At 38.4% G+C, this 19,310-nt stretch overlaps 2 protein-coding genes across 3 annotated transcripts; both read right to left on the bottom strand.

The window, feature by feature from the left end:
- Positions 1-1,091: 1,091 nt before the first annotated feature.
- Positions 1,092-7,947, bottom strand: LOC135588789 (glyceraldehyde-3-phosphate dehydrogenase GAPCP1, chloroplastic-like). Its single transcript, XM_065081098.1, has 14 exons — positions 7,679-7,947; positions 7,186-7,274; positions 7,030-7,097; positions 6,867-6,905; positions 5,587-5,687; positions 4,327-4,439; positions 3,492-3,591; positions 3,225-3,371; positions 2,924-2,984; positions 2,725-2,822; positions 2,511-2,653; positions 1,663-1,746; positions 1,487-1,576; positions 1,092-1,388 (listed from the first exon to the last, which is right to left on the bottom strand). The coding sequence occupies exons 1-14, from the start codon at positions 7,778-7,780 to the stop codon at positions 1,334-1,336; spliced, it is 1,290 nt and encodes a 429-aa protein (XP_064937170.1). The 5' UTR covers positions 7,781-7,947; the 3' UTR covers positions 1,092-1,333.
- Positions 7,948-8,726: 779 nt separating this feature from the next.
- Positions 8,727-17,742, bottom strand: LOC103995603 (probable potassium transporter 11). 2 transcript variants are annotated; one of them, XM_009416225.3, is made up of 9 exons: positions 17,186-17,742; positions 16,335-16,557; positions 14,673-14,918; positions 13,227-13,277; positions 12,735-12,995; positions 12,549-12,601; positions 12,358-12,472; positions 12,024-12,278; positions 8,727-9,984 (listed from the first exon to the last, which is right to left on the bottom strand). In XM_009416225.3, exons 1-9 carry the CDS (start codon positions 17,300-17,302, stop codon positions 8,921-8,923), a joined length of 2,385 nt encoding a protein of 794 aa, XP_009414500.2. In that variant the 5' UTR covers positions 17,303-17,742; the 3' UTR covers positions 8,727-8,920. The 2 variants fall into 2 exon arrangements, with proteins under 2 accessions (XP_009414500.2, XP_009414499.2); XM_009416224.3 differs by having other exon boundaries at positions 16,335-16,560; positions 17,186-17,741.
- Between the last annotated feature and the right edge of the window lie 1,568 nt (positions 17,743-19,310).

Raw genomic sequence — 19,310 nt, 5'->3', positions numbered from 1 at the left:
TCCTTCTCTCTTCCAAACCCTCCCTCCAATGATTGATGTGGTTGCACCATCTTCCTTTACGCCTGCAGAATCTCCACCCCCTCCCCCTTCTCTCTCGCTCTCTCTGACGTGGGTGTCTCATCCATCCCTTTCCACCACCCCTTTCAGCCTTGAACATGGCCTTTCCCTCTCTCTCTCTCTCTCTCTCTCTCTCTCTCTCAGATAAAGAGACTGCTCTGATCGTAACAACTAAGTATATGTTTCTACTTTTTGACCACCAAGAAGACAGACAGACAGACAGAAAAAGAGAGAGAGAGAGGGAGCAAATGTATTATTGAGCATTGATTTGATTTTGTTGGATTACTGCTACGCACAGGTGTTAGGTTTGGAATGACTCTGGCATGGCAGGGACATGATAGTGGTTATGGAGAACAAGAGAGAGAGAGAGAGAGAGAGAGTCGAAGGAGGGTGATGGATGAGGGCACAATAATGGTGGTGAGAGGGAGAAGGAAGGACATGGCTTTGTTGCAGGAGAAAAGGAGGCAGGCCTCAGAGGTTCAGATCCCTATCAGTGACACCTCTTTGACCATTGGTCTCCCACTTCCCATCTATCTTTCTCTCTCTTTCGATCTTTCTCTCTCTCTTCATCCTCCTGCATTTCACATCACACTCTGTATCCTCTTATCCATCTACTGCAGTGTCCTTCCAATCCGTTAACCGTTGTTGTAACGGTATACCTTCATGTTTTGTCTCCCCCTAATCAACATTTTAACGATCCTTCCACAGAAATTACAGTTTGGTCTTTTGTTATTTCTGATATCTGTCTCACATTTTGCAAGAATTTGCAGATATAATTGCATGCAATAGACATGACATTGTGCTTTTTAGTGCATTCAATTAGGAGCTCAATACTCAATTTGTACACATTTTTTACCACAGTTGTAAATCAAATTTCTCACCATAATTTTCAGCACCATCAAGGCAAAAAATAATTAGAAGTCCGATTGATGGATCGAACCGAGGTCCGAACAACATTCAATTTTTATCTGTATTCGAAACTGTATCCATCCTTCTTTATTCATGTTTGTAGAATAACCAAAGAGAAGTGAAAATGGGCAACAAACTGGAAGAAATGTTTATTGCAGTACAATCATGACAACATGCACCAATTGGTTTTGACCATTCCTTTTAAAGTTATTGTAAGTTGTACCGATGTTGATTAAATCCTATGCATAACATCTTATTTCCAATCAATCGTGGAAGCAGAAATCAAGAAGCATCCCATCAAAATCGAAGCTCAAATCCACTCGATTTGAAGGACTCCTAAACCCATCGACGACAGCAGCAGCACATTTCAATGTTTTGCGCTCACCAGGGCCATGTGCTCGATCAGGTCTAGCACTCGGTTGCTGAAACAAAATGTTGAGTTTTAAGTTTCAGTTGCAGATTTGAAACATTGAGAACAGATAGAATGCGGATAGCTTCAGAGAACTGTCTTTATTCTCACCTGTAGCCCCACTCGTTGTCGTACCACGAGACGAACTTCATGAACGACGCACTTAATCCGATACCGGCCTTAGCATCAAAGATACTTGACCTGGAAATTTCGAATGGAGTTCTTGTAATAGTTCAGCACATATGCAGCAAGTCGAAGTCGCATAGAATGGTAAACCAAAATTTTACCTTGAATCACCAACAAAGTCGTTAGATACAACATCCTCGTCGGTGTAACCAAGTATGCCCTTTAGTGGACCTTCCGACGCGTACCTGAAGGATTCTCAAGCATTAGGATTTAGGAGTACATCTCAAGTGATGCTTGCAAGTAAATACATGAACGAAAACAAAAAGCAAGTCCAAACCCATATGACAATTTGGCCGAAGTCCACCCTGAACAGGATTTAAGCTGCTCAAAGTCAAGTTTGCATACAAATTTCCATATGCATTGATATGAGCAATTCTCTGGACAGAAGCATCTTTGTAGATGCTAACCAACTTATATCTATGGTCCAACATCAATTTTTACAATTAATGTCAATCAAAAAACTGCCACGCAAACTGAAGATTGTTAAATAAGGTGAAAACACCTTATCAACCCAAGTTAAAACTTAATAAATAAAAGAGCAAGCATAGCTTCATGACCAGATAACTTGGTTTCCAAATTTTTATACATACGGCATAAAAACACTTGTGAAATGGAAATGTACGATACATAAAGCTCATGCCCTCAGTTTGCATTCTTAATCTGTAACCAAGGATAACTGGTCAAATGAAACCGGAGTAAATATGAAAGCAAATATCACCAGATGATGCTGTACTGATGTAAAAATGAAGCAATTTAAGTGTTGTTAATAGAAAATAAAGCAAAGACCACCTGAAGAAGATCAAACATTAGAAACAAATAAATGAAATGCCACACACAAATTGGAATTCAAAAGCACTGGATTTATGACACTTTCATACAAACAGGCATGATAGGTAGCAACCAATAAACATGAAGACTGCAAAAACCTAAATCAGACATCATTGCATACTTAATTGCTGCCTTCACATCATCATATGAGGCGTTCTTCTCAAGTCGGCAAGTTAAATCGACAACAGAGACATTGGGCGTTGGAACCCTGAATGCCATGCCAGTCAACTTGCCATTTAACTCTGGAAGCACTTTCCCGACAGCCTGAAAATACGAGATGGAAGTTACTTCATGTGAAATTTATGATGCATGTCATTCCAATTTTTCAATTTTACCTTTGCTGCACCAGTTGAGCTAGGGATGATGTTTTGACCAGCACCACGGCCCCCTCGCCAATCTTTCATTGAAGGGCCATCAACAGTCTTCTGTGTTGCTGCAAAAGACCAAGGAAAGCCATTTATAACATGATGGTGAAAAAAATTGCTTTCTGATAAATCATGAATCATGTTCCAACAGTTGTGTAAGAGAAGAAACCTGTAGTTGCATGAACAGTGGTCATAAGACCTTCAACAATGCCAAACTCCTCATGGACCACCTGTATAATTTCAATTGGCTATTAATACGCATCTTGTACAATAATATGCTTCATATTGCATGAAGCTGAGGTCCCAAAAGACCATGATGAATATCCATATGACAAAGGAATCCCTTAAAACCACTAAATACAAATAGACTAAGGGAACTGCAGAAACCTATCAAGCCTCACATTTTTATGTGATTAAATATATAATAGACGTCGTACCAAGGGTTCACTGAAAACATGTAAGGTGCATACCTTGGCAAGAGGAGCAAGACAGTTTGTCGTGCAGCTAGCATTAGAAACAATATTCATGTTTGATTTGTAGTTCTTCTCATTTACACCAACAACAAACATAGGAGCATCAGCAGATGGAGCTGATATTACTACCTTTTTGGCACCGCCCTGATGAAAAATGTGAAAGAAAAATAAATTTGAAGTCCTTCATGCCCAATATGGAAACAAATTTCAGCACCAATAAGGACTACATAAAGAAATTGGCATATGAATAAGAATCAGGCAAACCTTCAAATGAGCTGATGCCTTATCCATTGTTGTGAAAACACCAGAAGATTCAACAACGTATTCAGCACCAAAATCACCCCAAGGAATTTCAGCAGGATCTCTGAAGAAGAATATTCAGTCACTCTTGGCTTCAAATTCGAAATATTCATATAAATTTCATTAAAAAAATGTTAGATGCCCTAAACAAAATCTCTCTATTGTATTCATGACTTGATTACAGTTACAATATCAAAATACTCAGCAACTACTTTTGTTTCTTAGAATGAAAGGACATGAACAACATGATCATTGATGGTCATTTATACCAAATAACAAGAAGTGCTTAAATATTTATTAACTTAAACATATAATGCAATCTGTGGTGAAGTAAATCTAAGTCAGATCATAGTTAGGTACTAGTCGACTCAAAATAGAGTTTGACTCATGCTTTCTATTTCTTGAGCATTCTTGAAAATTTTTCTTTGCTTTAATAGTAGGCTTAATGTATTTTAGAGTCATGTTTTGAGTTGTATTGACAAGTCATATTTTCGGGATAATTTAAGAAAAGTAAACCCAAAAGAAATCCAGTTTATGGGTTTTCTATGAGATTCATAAAATTAGGAAGTCCAAAAAAGAAAATGCCTTCCCTCAAGAAGATTTGCTTCCATGTTTGACTAATTTTTCAACCTAAAGTGTGTGTGTGAATATATATACATATGTACACACACACACACAAAGATTTGTGCTTGGAACTAGTTTATAAGAGGAAAAGGAACAAGTTAACAATATTCCTATTTCCTACCATGATGAGCAACATAACTCACATCATACTAATCTTGAACTATATCAACAATACCTTTTGCTTGTAACTGCAATCCTTTTCCCATCGATTTCTAAGTTGGACCCATCCACAACCTTAATTGTTCCCTTGAAATTGCCATGTGTCGAGTCATACTTCAACATATATGCCTGAGAAAAGTAAATTGTCATTCTATTGGTTAATAACTCACATAATGGAAAATCCAAATAAGAAGAATACTCATGTTAATGTTAGAAAAATGATGAAGGCCTCAGTTAATATGCCAGATGTAGTTACAAAACATTTGAGTGGACTGCAGTACCTCAGAATCCATCCAACCATAGAAGATAGACAAATTATGTTCATGTGACTGGAGTTGTCCTATTCTTCTACTCTAAATTCATGGCAAAATTTGATCACGCTAATAAACATTAAGCAGAAATCATGTTCCATTCCAAACAGGCCACAAGCACTAAGTAGTGAGTTTGACAGACTTAGATTATGGCAAAGATATCTTTTCTTGGAATTCTGATCTTTTCACTGTCCTTTCAGAGACCCAAAAATTCAGCAAAATGATAAATGCTAGTTCTAGAGTATAAGGTGTCAAATATTTTTCTCTAGCAAAGGCTGTATGCTAAATATGGCTTTTCTGGGAGATCTACCACTATGACGATTAATGGCCTGTGAAAAAATAATACATGTGGCATGCTTTTCAGCAATAACATGACTCAATTTTAAGGATCAAAGTGCAGAGAAACAGGGGATCTCAGCCAGCTGCTGGCTTGATACATTGGTTAATTTGTTCAAATAAAAGACTTCCAAAACTTGAATCTTGGCCCCAAGTATATTTTAGATTATGACCGCCAAACTATGTCTAGAACTCTGAAACTCCTGATACCTTTTTTGCAACTGCCCATCCCTCTACATTTACCCAGATACCCTCAATAATACATGTAAGACGCTATCAGACATATCACCACATCAGTAAACATGGCTCAATATTTGAACCTTGTTCAGGATACAATATTATCATATAGTTTTGCCCACTTTAAAACTTAAGCCATAAAAAAGGGAGACCACCTACAAGACCCAAAATATACATAACACACAAAAGGGAAAAAAGTCCTACGACTACCAGGGAGCACTAAAAATGATAGGAAATTGACTTGTCTAGTAACTATTAGTCCAAATAAATAAATTTAGCCCACTTTCCTTATACCTGAGAATGCAGTGGACTAATGCTAGAACTTCTTGCACCTACATAATCACAAAAATAAAGAAGAACCAATGGAATTAAAGAAAATAATGAATCCTAACCATGTACTTAGCATCAATGAATGGATCATTGACTGCAACAACTTCAACATCATCTCTGGTGGTGGCAATGCGCAGGACAAGCCTTCCTATACGCCCAAAACCTGCATAAAAATACAAACCCATTCATCAGAGATATGTAAGAAACATCTAAAACAAGCTTCCATATAAAGCAAAAAATCTTCATGATTGAAGAATGCAAAACAGAGATCCAGGGTTCACATAATCTGTAGGATATTTACAGCTTTTAGAATTCTATCCATGATGGGACTTCAATACATCATCTTTCAATGAATGAACCAAAACTATTAAAATGAATAAATATGACAAAAATTTGAATCATACTGTCATAGGAACCAGACCTGTCCTCTTGGTGTTTCATTTAGGCACTTAGTAGCTACAGTGATACATTCATAGGAACGACTTCGAAGCCAATAAATCTTTTTGTGCTCTAATATTTCTCTAGTGAAATTTTATTCTAGACTAGTTGGCCAGCACTCAATTGACGATCAAGTAATGCAAAATAAGTCTTTCGAATGATAATTTGACAAAAAGTTCTTGATGTTTATAACAAAACTGACAACAAGTTAGCTCACACTTCCAATGGATACAAAAAAGCATAACTTTGACTAAGCATATTGTGGTGGCTGATCTCCCTAGATGATAATTTAAATTCTTTGCACCACAATTTGGAGGCACATTGGTTACCAAAAAGATGTTACAATATTGAATCACCGAAAAGGCCTGCAAAGCACAAGTTTAAATACGGCAGAGCTACTTTCAAGTGACTAAAGATGTGCTTAAGAAGCATGTTGTAGAAATGATTCAAGAGATTCTCTTTAATCTCTATGGGATGTCTCTATGCATAAAACCTCTCATTGTGGCAGGTCAAGACATGGCCTTTATGTCAGGCAAAGACAGAGTTTGACAGAAAGAAGTACACCTCATGAGCAATTACCTTTGTGGTCAAAGGTCTGCACTTTCTTTAATGTTAAAATCTCAAAATCCGTCCTTGTTACTTATTAAAATAAATGATGGCGAAGGGAAGAGGTTCAGTTATCTTAATGATAAAAATGGAGAGTTCTGTATTAAAGATGGGCATTTGAAAAATGAAAAAATTGAAACCCTTAACACTCACAAGCTGAATGGAGACAGCAGAACAACAGCCTGTTGATAATTGTCAATAGCACAATTTACAACCAATAGTTAACAGTAAAACATACATGTTTTAAATTGCTAAGCATGATGAAATATATAGTTGTTAAATCTACAATTGAACTGACCGTTTATGCCAATTTTTGTCCTTCCACCACTTGAAGACCCTATAAAAAGAGCACCAAGAAAAAGAAATTGTTACAAAAGTCCCCTACCGCAGATGAGTTGTACATCAATTCGTTTTTGCTTGTTTTTTCCTTTAAACACATTCGATAAAGTATCAAAACTTACTTCTAACAGCAGGAGGGACCTCGGTTGCTGTGGCTTTGACTGGCTGAATGCCTCTTGCGCGCAATCTCCTGTGCATATTAGCAAAGTCTTTGTTAGCTCACCCCTAGAAGGTAAAGTTAGCAGTAGAACTGACAGAATTAGACATCAGAACTTAACTGTGATGAGTTCGCTTCCACGGAAGGAAGTGCAGAACCCAAGACACTTGAACGAATCTCAACCGATTTAGGACTCCCCACGCAAGATATCTGATCCCGAACAAGATTAAAGAAAAAAAGAGAGAGTACGGTGTAAGAATTAAAGATTAAGTTACATAATAAAAAAAGATCATAGTCCATCAACAAATGACCATAAGAAATATTATATGGTAAAGTTGCAATTTTTAGCCCAACAAAGGCAAACAAAAGGTAATTTATATCACGTTGGGCGAGAAGTGATCATTAGAATAAGAAAAGATACGTAAATTTGCATTCTTTCACCAAAATAATATCAAAGAGTAAGTGATTTTTAACAGTATCATTAAACCGAATCAGGAATTAGACTCATGTAAGTAATCCAATAAAAGCAGGAGAAAAGAGATTCTTTCTTTTAGCTAAATGTTCAACAAAATCAACAGCAAAGACCATCAGACGGAGAATGGGGAGGACTAGACCTTGAATGACGCCGGAGCCAGAGTCCCGCAACCGGAGGGAAAACAATCGCGGGATCCACCGAGCGCCGAAGTCGCGGATCTGAGGAGACTCGAGAACGCCATCGAAGGGCTTCCCCTCTCTCTCCCTCACTTTCTTCTCCCCCCCAACCCCAAATGAAGGCCCAAAGAACGAAGGCGAACGCGAGAAAGGATGCAAGACAGGTAAACGGAGCGATCTTTCACTTCCTTTATAGGGAGGAGTAGGGTTTGGCCAGTGGCAGCTTCCTCCCCTCTCGGGCGGCGTTCTCCATGCCTTGAAATGCTAATCCCACGCCCCGTTTCTGCCATCGGCACCCACGCACGTGCTACGCGTACGCATCCGGAAACGAGTTGGAATTTGTCGTCGCTTAATGTGGAATTCAATCCCAAAAAACAGCAAACGGCGAGCATTAAAATCATCAATATAATAATCTATAAAAATAATTAATTTGTTTTTTTACATATTTTCTAAATTACATAATTGCCCCTTAGTAAGTAAAATAAAGGCACGTGAGTTTAGCAAACAGTTCGAGCGGGTTTGGTGGGGCGGTCGGACACCGGTTGGTGGCTCGGGCGCTAAGTTTAAAGCACAGGTGTCCGCGTAAAGCAGTGAAGCGACTCATCTCCAACCGCTGATGCCATGGATTTCGACGGCTGAGATCAAGTGGCACAGGTGGTCTCGTCCCCGGCCGATCGAACGGCCGAGGACTCGCACGTGACACCGGATCAAGCTGATCCAACGGTGCAGAGCAGCGGACGAAGGGCAACGAACAGCTTCGGCACGTGCGGGAAACAATAAGTCGTCAACCAGGTCGGTCAACCGTGGAGTCAAAATTACTCGTTCGACGTGGTGGGTGAAGTCAACATTGTCTCCACCAACCGTGTAATCTCTCTCACACACTAAACTTTAATGAGTGCATGAGAGAGACAATTAATCTCATACCATCTGCGGGCTTTGATTGTTAGTTACGGCTCATCAGATTTGACCAACAACGACACCAACCGCTAAGGTCAACCATAATTCACACGATTTCAGTCTGACAAATATGGTATTAATGCATGAGATACAGCGAATCCCACATCTCCCGGAGACTACGATTAGTCGTATATACATTACAACTCATCAGGATTGGCTGACATCAACAGCCAAGACCTTGAGGAAGACAGGAGAAGAGAAAAGTCAACCATGGCCAAGATTTCAAGTCAAAAACCTCACAAGATCAACTATACATAGAATACCTGACCCACATTCAACAGGCTCTCATGAGGGACATTAAACATCACACTGTTCTCCCTGCAAATCCTCCTGAGGAAAGCATATATGTAATTCACAGCAATCCTCTTGACCATCCCGGAATCCCTCCGAGCCCTCACGATGGTGTTTCCAAGGATGTGCACCACCCCGGCTTCCTTGCACCGGTTTAAGAACTCCAGCTCCTCCCCTGGTCTCTGGCTCGTCTGCCCCGAACACCTCATCATCAGACTGCTCCCACATTGCGTAGATTGGGAGGGGATGATCGAGTCGAGTGACGAAGATGCACCAGACTCCAAAGTGGAGAAAAGTGTGTTGCCACTGCCACCCTCCATAACCAACAAATCGATGGACTTCTTCATGGATTTCCTGGTCTGCTGCTCGCATGTGCTGTATTCATCTGAATCCGAGTATCCTTCCATCATACTCTCGAGTCGAACAAAGAGACAGAGACTGTCGAAGAGCAGCTTCTCAAAGTCATCATCCTTCATATGATGATCCTTGTATCCATATCTTGCGACACAGCGAAACATATGAAAATTCTTCGGTCCTATCCTTTTCACAAGGACCCGTTCCTCCATTGGCACGGTATGTACAGGAAGGTACCTGACACAAACAAAGACGACGACGGAGTGGATAGCAGGTAAATTAGTTATGAAGTGAGAAAAGATGTGTGGGACACCGTTTGTCAGCTCGGTGTACACGAAGCCGATTCCAGGAACTCGGACTAAACCCAAGCTGGGACCTAGGCCCAGGATCCAGGCCATGGGCACCCTGCTGTGCGACTCAAACTCAAACCGCTTGACGGTGCCATAGTGCCATATGTACATGATGGCGAGGAATGCTGCAGCGATAACAAGAGGGACCCAACCACCTTGGCCTATCTTGAATAGCATAGCTGAGAAGTATGGGAGCTCCACCAACAAAGATAGGCCTGTGAAGATAAAGACTAGGATCCAGTGGCTTCTCCAAACCAACAGCATTATTGGGATCATGAGGAATGTTGTCACCAGCATCACTGTCACAACTGCAGTTCCTGTTCATAAACTAGAAAGTTCATCATGCTTGTCTGACAAAACAACCAAATATTAAATTGGGTACTTCGAAGTAATTAACAACACGACAAGGACCGTGCAACCAGTTGAAACTAGGATTTTCACAGTTGTAGTAGTTGAAGCTTGAAATGATTCAAGTGTTACTATTGCACAGATTAACATTGGGTCTTGAAAAAGATGCAATCCGTCATTTACAGAACTTTTTCCATATTAGTTGTTGTCTACGGCACCCTAGTAGTAACTAGGATTTTCCGCTGCTAATACAATTTTTGGTGGAGTCTTGTCAGCCCAAAAAAAGCCATGGAGCTGAATGTTACTTTGAGCATCATTTGCTGAATCCTCGATCATCTAAATACTTATCCCTGAGTTCTGTGTTTTATAGATTCTATTTCCATTTCATGCATATTTAGTCTATATCTTACTAAAACATGAACCAATAATTGAGGTTCTACAGCATGGGTTCATGATGAACAAGGTTTAAATTTCTGCAACACAGGTTCATGTTGTGCACATCTAAAGTGGAATGTGACATCATACAGTATGGCTGCCATGCCATCACAGGCTTGAGACCGAAAAAAAGATGGTAAGGGTAAGTCCTGAACTGATCGGATAGCAACCAAGCAAGAAGAAAAAAAGCATCTCCAGCTTCTCTCAAGATTATCTTATTATCATTCATTTTATTTCAATAGGAGGTTGGAATTGAATTCCTATCATCATCTCTCACTTTGTTGTTCCCACAACACCGGCTCTCAGTGCCAGTTCACAAAAGCCACAAAGAAGGATGAAAAGAGTACCAAAAAGACTTGGTTTAGCCCACTGGACCCATAATAATGGCTGATGCACAAAGAGAATGATGAAAAGAGTACCAAGAATGGGAAAGATGAGGGGTTTATGCTACCTGTTTCTCCCAGCGAACCACACTACAAGATTGCAAGGGTGAAAATATTTACAGGATGAATCGCATAGGTAACTTTTATTTTACAGTTTAATGGCAGCTTTCCTATCAGCTGTCAATAGACTATCGAATCAACGGTTTTCTTAGGGTGAAAACTGTTTAGTTGCTCATGACTTCAACACAGCATACATGAGTGATGGATGCAATCAAGGTTTTAAATACTAATTTGACTGGTACAACTGAGCAGTATTACCTGTCCGACCAAGGACAAGTACCAGACTATATAGTTCGGTACTAATCGGAATTTTATCTTCTTATCCTCCATGATACCGAATGCTACAGGTCTATATACCGTCCATTATACAGTACTAATCCAAGTAAGGTGTCAAAATAGGTTCTGGGCCCAGATTTTAAACCTTGGTCCTTATACATATGATAATGTGGTAAACATGTCTAAAAACTACCATTTCCAAAAATGTTTCCAGAATTTGCTCAACATCTAAGAAAGGATGGCTCATATTTGAAGATAACTAGATGCCTAGGAATGGAAATCATATTGCTAAGATATAAAAATCTAGCTGGCTGCCAATACAAATCTGGAGCAAGCATGGAAAACATGCCATAGAATGAAGTCAGCTTAAGGTAGAATCACACAACAGAGGACGTTTGAGAACTTCACTGAGGTAATTAAGTTCTATGTATGTGCAAACACAATTGAGACAAGGTAGAGCAATTTATATTGCAGTTATGTGGAGAAACCTAATTGGTAGACTAGTAGTCCAGAAAAGCTTGTTTTATAGAAAGGAAATCCAAAATCTAGTCAAAAAAAGAAAGATATCCTAAATCTAGTCATAATCTGGTGACACCTTAAGTTTAGTCAAAAGTGCCTTCTTTGCAGCTGCCATCTCGCATTCCTTGGGCCTCTCACTTGTCTTTTTATGTATTCAGCTCTGGTTGAAGGAAGTTCAAGTACTGATTATATATGGGATTACTACTCTAAAACTACAATGATACTAAAAAGATTATGGCAATGCTAGTAAGGTAATCACTAAAGCATATAACTCGTAAGTATATTAACTGAATATATTATGTAGTGGATGCTCTGTGAAATTACCACAAGCTTACCATACGCATTTCCAATTTGACTTTGATTTTTGAATCCAGCTGTAACAGCTATGCAGAGAACCATAAGCACCCAATTAATGTCTGGAATGTATATCTGCCCAAGGAAATTTTTTGATGTGTGCACAACTTTGACCCTGGGGAAACAACCAAGTGCAAGTGCTTGCTTAATAATTGAAAATGTCGCAGATATGGTTGCTTGACTAGCAATCACTGCTGCTGCTGTTGCAATGATAAACGTCGGCCAGTAAATACCATCTACAAGGATAGAAAACATCACCAACCGCCCACAAAGAAAGTACAGGACTCAAAGAAACTTATAAGCATCAGAAGGCACCTGGAATGGATCGATAAAAAGCATCAAAAGCTTGACCATTGTTACTAACAATATAAGCAGCTTGTCCGGTATATGCCAAAAGAAGACAAGGAAACACAACAAGAGTAAAAGCAATCTGCAATAAGAGAACATATAAGTACAAGTGGTAGTTGAGAATTGTTCATGATTAATCAGAGTATAATGCAATTTACCTGAATCGAGAGAACAGGGAAATAAGAAAGATCAGCAAATAGTGCTTCTGTCCCTAAAAACAATTCCATGACAGAGAAGTTATCTTCTGTATATTTGTTAAAGCAGAACCAGAATCGACTTCAACAATATTCTATGCAAAAGATATGACAAGATCGAAGATAGCTGCATCATATTCTAAAACTAACCAGTTATACTAAGCATAATTCCTCCAAGAGAGATCCAACTATTACGCTTTCCTCGTCTAAAATACCGAAAAATGAAAACTGGATTGTAAGCCTTCAGGACCGAGTTATCATACTTCCATATGTTCAGGGCACCAATTGCACCAATTAATAGAAACCAGAGGACCACAACAGGAGCAAAAAGCCATCCAACTTTGTTCGTACCATAGTGTTGAATGCTAAACAATCCAACCAATATGACGACCGCAACAATTGTAGACACATCTGAGACAAAGAAACATGAAAATAAAGAAGCAATTCATGTTGAATAATTCAAATAATTATTGCAAATAATTCAAAATATTATCTAAAAAGACATTGTCGAGATGCTATTTCACAACAATTGATTGTTCCTCGCCTAAGTTTCAGAAATCAAGGTGGCTTAGTATAAAAATAACATGAGTACAGATAAAGTCATCAAAAAAAGAAATAACTAAGTTCAGAGGAGTACTCTACCATTGGTAATTTTTGGATCCTCAACTTTTATACCACCTGATGCTGAAAGAACTGAAAAAACATAAACGTCCATGTTAGAACGCTAGATGCAACAGTAGATTAAACACCCACAACCAAAGTATTAATAAATGTCTTCAACTTATATTGCTATGCTAGACAAGCATATCTAAAATCTAAAAATATACAGAAAAAACTAGCAAATATCAATCAAGAATTTGATTTCATGTTGTAATATCCAATGTCATCACACAAGCATCTTCCATGAACATCTGATATATGCTACATCTTTGGTATAATCCATGAACAAGATGAGATCAAATATTCTTAGGATGAACACACTCCTGTTTGTGCATTTGACATTAATGCACTGATCCGGTTACAAAACATAATCAGCTTTTTTCTTCTCAGTGGTTTACCTTTTCCAGAACTTTACCTGATAGACCTCATGAATCTTCTCATGAGACCCCTCTCTTTCAATCACTGGAACTGTCATTCCATGATTGACCTCCTGCAGACATTTTCCATAGAATTGGCAGATTTTGTTCTTGAGCATCTGAGGAAGGAATGTTAAAGACCGAAGCTTACAGAGGGTGGTCACTGATAGAAGATCTGTTAGAGAGGGGGGCACAGTGGGGGAAGGCCCTCGTCCAAGAAATATGTGTATGTACATATGTGGTTGAGCTAGTATTGTAACACGTGATCAATGTCCCAGTCCAGTTAGGGCAAAATGAGGACCTAGAGCATACTTAAATTCATTTTTTAAAAAAAGCAATACAATTTATTGGCCAATAGGTTTGAGGCCTCAGTTGCACAATACACCTCTCTATCTCTCTCTCTCTAAAAAACAAAACTAGCTTTTGTTATTGATTGTCATTTAGAAAATATGAAGTATGTAAACATACTAACAATGTGCGTGTAGCACCTATAAGTCTCTTGTGCAGAAATTTTTCTAAAAGAAGAAAGACACAAACAAAGGAAATAGGAATTTGCATTGTTCCATAGTTCAAGATGTCATTTGTCGTGAGGTTTATATTGGTTTATTGAGCATGTACCTATTTAATCCATTTCTTAAGATAGAAAAACAAAGTCAACAAATGACAGTTCCTCCCTTAGAAAATGATATGAGAGCTGTAAACTGTAAGGGAAAAGTGGAATAAATTTTTGATTTTAAGATGAAGTTTGTGATAGGTTGCAGTTTTGAGGAGGAAACAATTGGTAATTATGAATCCTCAGTAACTCCTGAAGCCAAATATATACTTGTATCATACAACAAAAGCTTGCAACAAGAGACTGAAGATAGTACCTTCAGTATAGATTGGAAATAGTAGTGCTCAAAACAAGAATGAGCTTCATAATTAGTGCAAAGAGTTCAGGTAATCCAGACAAAGGGGAAAAATATTGATCATGAAGAGTTGACAATTACGAAGAGTTAACAAAAGAACTTGCCTGATATAGCAGGAGTAAGAATTCCATCTCCAATTGCCATACATGTACCAATGAGAACAAGAAATAGAATAGCATTCTTTTTATATGCATGTGCTTCCAACCATTTCTTGACCTTTGCAGCAAGTGAACCTTCATCATAAGTGTGACGACTGTATGTTGTTAGCTGTTCATCGGTTCTGTGTTGATTAGGAAGGGTAATTATTTTCGCATGGCGACAGAGTAGTGAATAAAGAGCAAAAGTACCACCTGCACATTATAAAGCAGAATTATTATTTTTTACCTAAGCATGAACAAAGAGATAAGTAAAGAAGCCTACCAAAGAAAGTTACCAATGTATCAGTAGCAATATTAATTTTCAATTTCTGGAATATATTTTAGCTTCACACAGGTTAATCAGCAGTTCAAAGACATCAGCTTTGTTGAAGGAGCACCCACCCATGGCAATGCACTAAATTCACAGTTATGTTGACTTCTAGTAGAATATCTAGCTAAACCATCACCTTGGAGGGCACAAGACTTTAGGTCAACATTTGACAAAATATTTGCGTACTGAACCTTAATATTGCATTTATTTCAATCTGCCTTGATAATTGTATGACATGAAAATGCAGGCAAAACCAAGGTTGGGTCAAATATTTAAGTTTGCCTACAATAAAATTAAAAAATTATACTCCAAGAATTGATCAAGTTTTAATCATTTGTATTTTGGAAGTTAAACTTTAGATTTCATATTTTAGATTTTTCCTAGATTTTGGCAGCAAAGGACATTGTATGGGTTCAAACAAAGAATGTTGGTTAAAGAAACAACAATATTTGTTTCTCGTACATTAGGTTGGGCAAAAGGAGGTGATATATTAGCACAGCAAACTCATATTTCACATGGTTTTCCTGACTTTTTACTACTTTACTATTTACAAAGACGTGATAAAAACTATAATAATGCATGATCAGATCCAACCCAAGAACCCTCTAAAAGTTATGATATGACCCTGAATTTGTATGTATGATCTAAAAGAAATATCTAACCATCTAACAAGCAAACTAAAAAGTTTGGTGGAGAACATTTTTTTTATATGCTGCCAGATCTTTTGGAAACAAATACTGTGAAATTAGAAAGGAAACAAAGGAATGAATTTACTCCTTTCTTGATACATCAATGTCTTGTTTTCATATAATCCTCATTTAGAGTACAACTAGACCAGATCAAAACATACTAATTTGATTCAGCTTGACTTCAAAAAGTGCTTGCCTCTAGTTTAAGAAAACTGAAAAGCATGACCTTAGTTTCAACTCTACTTTCTATTGTTACAAATCAAACCAAACACAGAACAGGCTTATGTACAAAGAATAATAATTATTTTTCTACCCGATATGAAATTGATGCCTTTATTTTCAGCCTCTTAAAATGAAACATGGAAAGATGATGCTTTTTGTTGGACATCTTTTTCTTTAGAAAAGGATTAAGGTACCTCAGCAGCATACCATTGTTATAATTTAGTTAGAATTTTGTTTCAAGGTCCATTTTCTGTATATATAAAGCCCAAAATTTTTGATAAGGGCTTCAAATTAACAATATAAAAGACAAAATCTAGATTCAAAAGGGTATATCATACTAATTGTGGCAATTATAATTTACAAGTCAAACGGAGAGTGATGGCTTACCTTGACCATTGTCATTTGCTCTCAACACAACAAAAACATATTTAAGGAGTGGGACGAGCGTGAGTGAGTATATGATTAAAGAAAGTGCACCGACAACATCCTCCGAGTCTTCAACCCTAGAAGGAAATGTATTGTGGAATACATACAATGGTGATGTCCCTAAATCTCCAAATACCACACCAAGGCTTTGAAATGCGAGCCGTAAAACCAAAATGGCTGAGAACTTCTGGAGACAGAAAAGGAAGCTCATCAACGTGCATAAATAATTGAAGATATCAAGTAACAGATATATATACACACACACACTTGAAAGTCAGGAGACCATATTTTGGTTACCAAAAAATTCAGCGTCATAATAAAAACTAGAGAAAGACCTGCAAATTGAACCACAAACGCCACGGTCAAAAGTTATTTTCTCCTGGCATGTTATTCGTGTCCGCGACCAAAGTTTTAGTTCTCTAGATCACTATTTTTAAGAAATTACAAAAGTTATGTCTATTCCTAGTTATATCAAGAAATTCTCAGAGAGATAGCTTCGCGGTCTTCCTATGGTCACATAAACTGGTAACCGCAGACCAGAGACAAGTAAATAACCCTGAAGTGGCTAACTTATGAGCGGCATGCGACACCATTTTTCATCAGGTAGGAGTTAGGTCACCATCAAAGGTATTATACTCGGGCAAAAATGAACTGTGAGATTTTTTATTCACAGACCATAAGATCTTGTTACAAATGAAAACAAGAGTGACGGAATTCGAAAGAAAGAGAATGGGCGGTCTTCTAAACTGGTAAAGGAAGAGAATGATCTTTATATAAGATATGAAAGAATTGAACAGTGCGATCACGCGTACCTTTTCTTGGTACATGTTCCTAAGCCTGCCAGCTTCTTCATCCATCGGCTGGTCAAGATTGTGATCCAAATCCCACATGCTCCCTTTACTTTCCACATTCACCGGCACGGACTCCATGAGACCCGACGCTCGACCTCACGACCAACCGACATACAGGGATCAGGATCCCTCCAGCCCGCTACAAAAGGACAGCTTTTCCTCGACGAGCAGGAAAACCATGAAAAGTCGCTTAATTCAGATCAAGATTTCAAATTTAGAGCAGAAACCTAAGAACCCAGACTACTCCAGATAACAGCACCATAGAAAACGATCGAACACTCTGCGGGCACGAATCCCGATCTCCGACGCCACGGCTTTACGTTCAAGAACAGCGAGGAAGCCCGAGCGGGAGAGGGGGCGAAGGTACCGTTTTGATCGGCTCGGGGTGCTCAGCAGAGGGGAGGAGACTGAGATTTGGGAGGGAGGGAAGAAAAAGGAATGGAGGTTGAGAAATGGTGGGATCGGAGAGGGGAAAGACCGACCGGGGTTTTGTACTGCTGCTGCCATCACAGTGGCTTTGGGAAAGAGATTTGAGTGCATTAAATTGAAAGGGTGCACCAAAATAACATTTATAATCTTATAAATAAATAAATATATATATATATATATATATATATATATATATATATATATATATATATACACACACACATAGGAATAATTATATTTTGTATAAATATAAATCACCGAGATTAGGTTATGATTATAATTATAGTTAGAATAATAATAATAATTATTATTAAGACCGATTTGGGACTTTGTGACGGAGAATTCTAATTTGACAAGTCCAAGTCAACATTAGTCTAATAGAAAAGTAACCTTCTTTAAATATATCGAGTATAATTAATTAGAGATACTTTTTGACGATAGTGTTAACCTTTAGTATACGTTAGTTAAGTTAGTACGACTGAGATGTCGCTACGAGGGAGGTAAAAAAGACAGGTGTAGATATTTGATTGGTGTAGCATATTTTTACTTTTCACGAATATACACTTTTCTTTTTGCGTTTAAATTTTGTTACCTGAATAATATCTTTGGCACCGATAAGATTTAGTTATATATTTATGGTCAGAGTTAATTATAAACAAGATATTTATTCAATCTAGAAAGATATTTATTCAATGACACATGATAGGACTTATTTTGGTACCTTCCCCGTGGTAACAGTTTGTAGCCACGAGAGCGCTAATGTGAAGCCTCGGGATGACATGGTGCATTTTGTTAACGTGACATTTCGGACTCGGATAGCACGATAACCTATTCTCACTTCCCTTGAGGACGTATAAGACGGCGTTACAGAGTATAGGGTCACCCCAGAAAGCTCGAAATGGCACTGCACAGCTCAGATCCGAACAAATCTAACAAGATATTTATTCAATCTAATAAGATATTTATTCAATCTAGCAAGATATTTAATCAGTGACTTATTTTGGTACCATCCCCGTGGCAACAGTTTGTAGCCAGGAGAGCGCTAATGTGAAGCCTCGGGGTGACATGGTGCACTTTGTTAACGTGACATTTCGGACTCCGATAGGATGATCACCTATTCTCACTTCGCTTGAGGCCGTATAAGACGGCATTGCAGAGTATAAGGTCACCCCAGAAAGCTCGAAATGGCACTGCATAGCTCAGATCCGAACAAATCTAACAAGATATTTATTCAATCTAATAAGATATTTATTCAATCTAGCAAGATATTTAATCAGTGACTTATTTTGGTACCATCCCCGTGGCACGAGAGCGCTAATGTGAAGCCTCGGGGTGACATAGTGCACTTTGTTAACGTGACATTTCGAACTCGGATAGGACGATCACCTATTCTCACTTTTCTTGAGGCCGTATAAGACGGCGTTGCGGAGTATAGGGTCACCCCAGAAAGCTCGAAATGGCACTGCACAGCTCAGATCCGAACAAATCGGCAAGCGCCCACACGGAGGGTATGAGTCGCTTCAAAAAACTCGGGATGGCGCCGATCTATGCAAGTCGGATGTTGCTCCCATAATGGGTATGAGCCGATCGCCCGAGGAGTCGGGGGCTATTAACAATCCATCTATGGCCAACCTTCATTCACCAGCGTAAAAGACGA

Source organism: Musa acuminata, chromosome BXJ1-8, assembly GCF_036884655.1.
Source record: "Musa acuminata AAA Group cultivar baxijiao chromosome BXJ1-8, Cavendish_Baxijiao_AAA, whole genome shotgun sequence".
Classification (NCBI taxonomy): Eukaryota; Viridiplantae; Streptophyta; class Magnoliopsida; order Zingiberales; family Musaceae; genus Musa; species Musa acuminata.
This window is presented reverse-complemented; position numbering and strand designations above follow the sequence as displayed.